At 63.4% G+C, this 1,949-nt stretch overlaps 1 protein-coding gene across 1 annotated transcript in view; it reads right to left on the bottom strand.

Moving 5' to 3' along the window:
- Positions 1 to 1,949, bottom strand: part of CELSR1 (cadherin EGF LAG seven-pass G-type receptor 1) — a gene marked incomplete at its 5' end in the record, with an annotated part of 123,796 nt that overhangs the window by 13,932 nt on the left and 107,915 nt on the right. The window contains one exon of the mRNA XM_045290688.1: positions 1,205 to 1,334. Within this exon, the coding sequence (XP_045146623.1) occupies positions 1,205 to 1,334 (130 nt within the window). The remainder of the gene's footprint in view (positions 1 to 1,204; positions 1,335 to 1,949) is intronic.

Below are 1,949 nucleotides of genomic sequence, written 5' to 3'. Positions count from 1 at the left end.
CCTTTGGCAACGGGGTTACCCAAACTCGCTCCGTCAGGCTGACCCCGACCACAGCCGCTCAGCCGGACCAGGCTTCTTTACAGAGGCAAGCTGCCCAGCCGTCTCCCTTGGCATGCCTGGTGGGTTTGAACCGCCAACCTGGTGGACAGCAGGTGGGCACCTCACCCCTGGGCTACAAAGCCAGCTGCCATCGGGTCAGCTCTGACTCACAGACCCTGCAGGGCAGAGGACAGCTGCACGGGCCTCCACAGCCATCACGTGGATGGGGGGGCTGGTGGAGAGGCGGTGGGTGCCAGCGTGACCTGTCACCATGAGCCACCAGGGCTCCTAATAGCGAACCTCCCCCCCACCCCTGCAGGCCCCCGACGAGGTGGACTGACAGACAGGCAGTCTCAACAATGGACTCCAACTGACCATCGGACATGATGACGGCAGAGGCCCACCTACCGAGTGGGAGCGATGGAACAGCAGTAACCAGACCCGCCCCAGGCTGCCTGTAAAAGTGGCTCTGCCCATGGAGGGCACTCCATTGTCCGAGGGGCGTGCCCCATGCCACTGTGCCTGCACTCACACAGGGCCCCGCGACCCCCGTTAGCAGAACATGAGAGAAACTTGGGCTACTTCCCAACAGCAGTCTCTGGCGGGGACCCCACCCTGGGCTGCTGAGTGCCCAGCCACAGGAGAGGACATGGGCAGTTACCACGGGCCTCCACCCCCTATCCTCCTAATGGACACCAGGGCAGGACCCTCCTCGGAGCCTGAGAGCCGGTGCACATTCCAAAGGCCTGGACACTAAACAGGAGTGGGCTGACTTCTCAGCTGGGGGCCAGCCCCCCATTGTCTGCTGACCAATGTGTGGCTGCTTGGAGGGCTGCGACCCTCCCTCTGCCGCAGCCTCCCCTCCCCCAACAGGGAGTGGAGAGAAAGGGTCTCTCAGAACAGACTCTGAACATGGGCTTTGAAGTGCTGCCCCTGGAGGGGCCTCTGGGTAGGATTTCTCCTTACAGCCTGGGCCCTTTGAAAAAGTCCCTTCCGTGGGCTTTTGTGATGGAAATGCTCGCAGACTCCGGCCAAAGGGCTCCGTCCCCATTGGCCAACCAGCAGCTTAAGGCCTGGCAGGGCAAGGCAGGGCCCCTGGAGGGGCAGGGAGGGTGGGGGATGCAGATGCTGCTGCCCCAAGGGGTGGGGCCGGCTGCTCGCCCACCTCGCGCCGGGACACGTCCATGAGCACCGCGAAGCTGGCCAGGTGGTCGCAGTGGCAGGCCACGTGGGTCCGGTTCCGGGACAGGAGTTCGCAGCCCTTGGCCGACCAGCCTCCCATCCCACCGCCAATGCTGCTGAGAAAGGGAGAGGGTGGGTGAACGGGCCCCTCCTAGGAGACCTGGGGATGGGGGTCCTTTGCAGAAGACAAGACATACACATGGGCACACCTACTCACACACTTATACCCCCCCCACACACACACTCACACACAGGGACTGTGTGGGCACTCTCTCTGACCCCTGTGGTGGCTGAGGGCTTCCATTAGCTCTGGCTTGAACTGGGGCGGGGGCTGCTCCCATGCCTCCAGGGGAAGCCCCCACCCACTGGCATAGCCCCCCCTCTACTCCAGCCGCCTCCCGGGCTGAGATGAGGGAAGTGACCGCTTCTCACGTGCACTGGGCACTTTCCTGTGCAGGCTGACAGTGGTTCGCGGCATCTCTGTGATCATCCACTCTCACTGGGGCGAGGCCCACAGCACAAGCGGCGAGGAGGAGGGGCCCGCTGCTGGGAAAGGCGGGAGCCCCCTGCCCCTCAGCTTACTCATCTGGGAAGTGGGGTGAGGGAGACAGTGGTTTAGTGGCCGTCTGCCAAAAGCTTGGGAGGCTTTAAGAGCTGTGGATAATGGGCCAGCACAAAGCGAGAGAGAGTGGTAATTAGAGCTGGAGCTAATGGCCGGGACCCCCCCC

This window comes from Echinops telfairi, unplaced genomic scaffold, assembly GCF_000313985.2.
Source record: "Echinops telfairi isolate 266 unplaced genomic scaffold, ASM31398v2 ScPeMD7_2;HRSCAF=8, whole genome shotgun sequence".
Lineage (NCBI taxonomy): Eukaryota > Metazoa > Chordata > Mammalia > Afrosoricida > Tenrecidae > Echinops > Echinops telfairi.
Note: the sequence above shows the minus strand (reverse complement) of the source record. Positions and strands in the feature narration are given on the sequence as shown.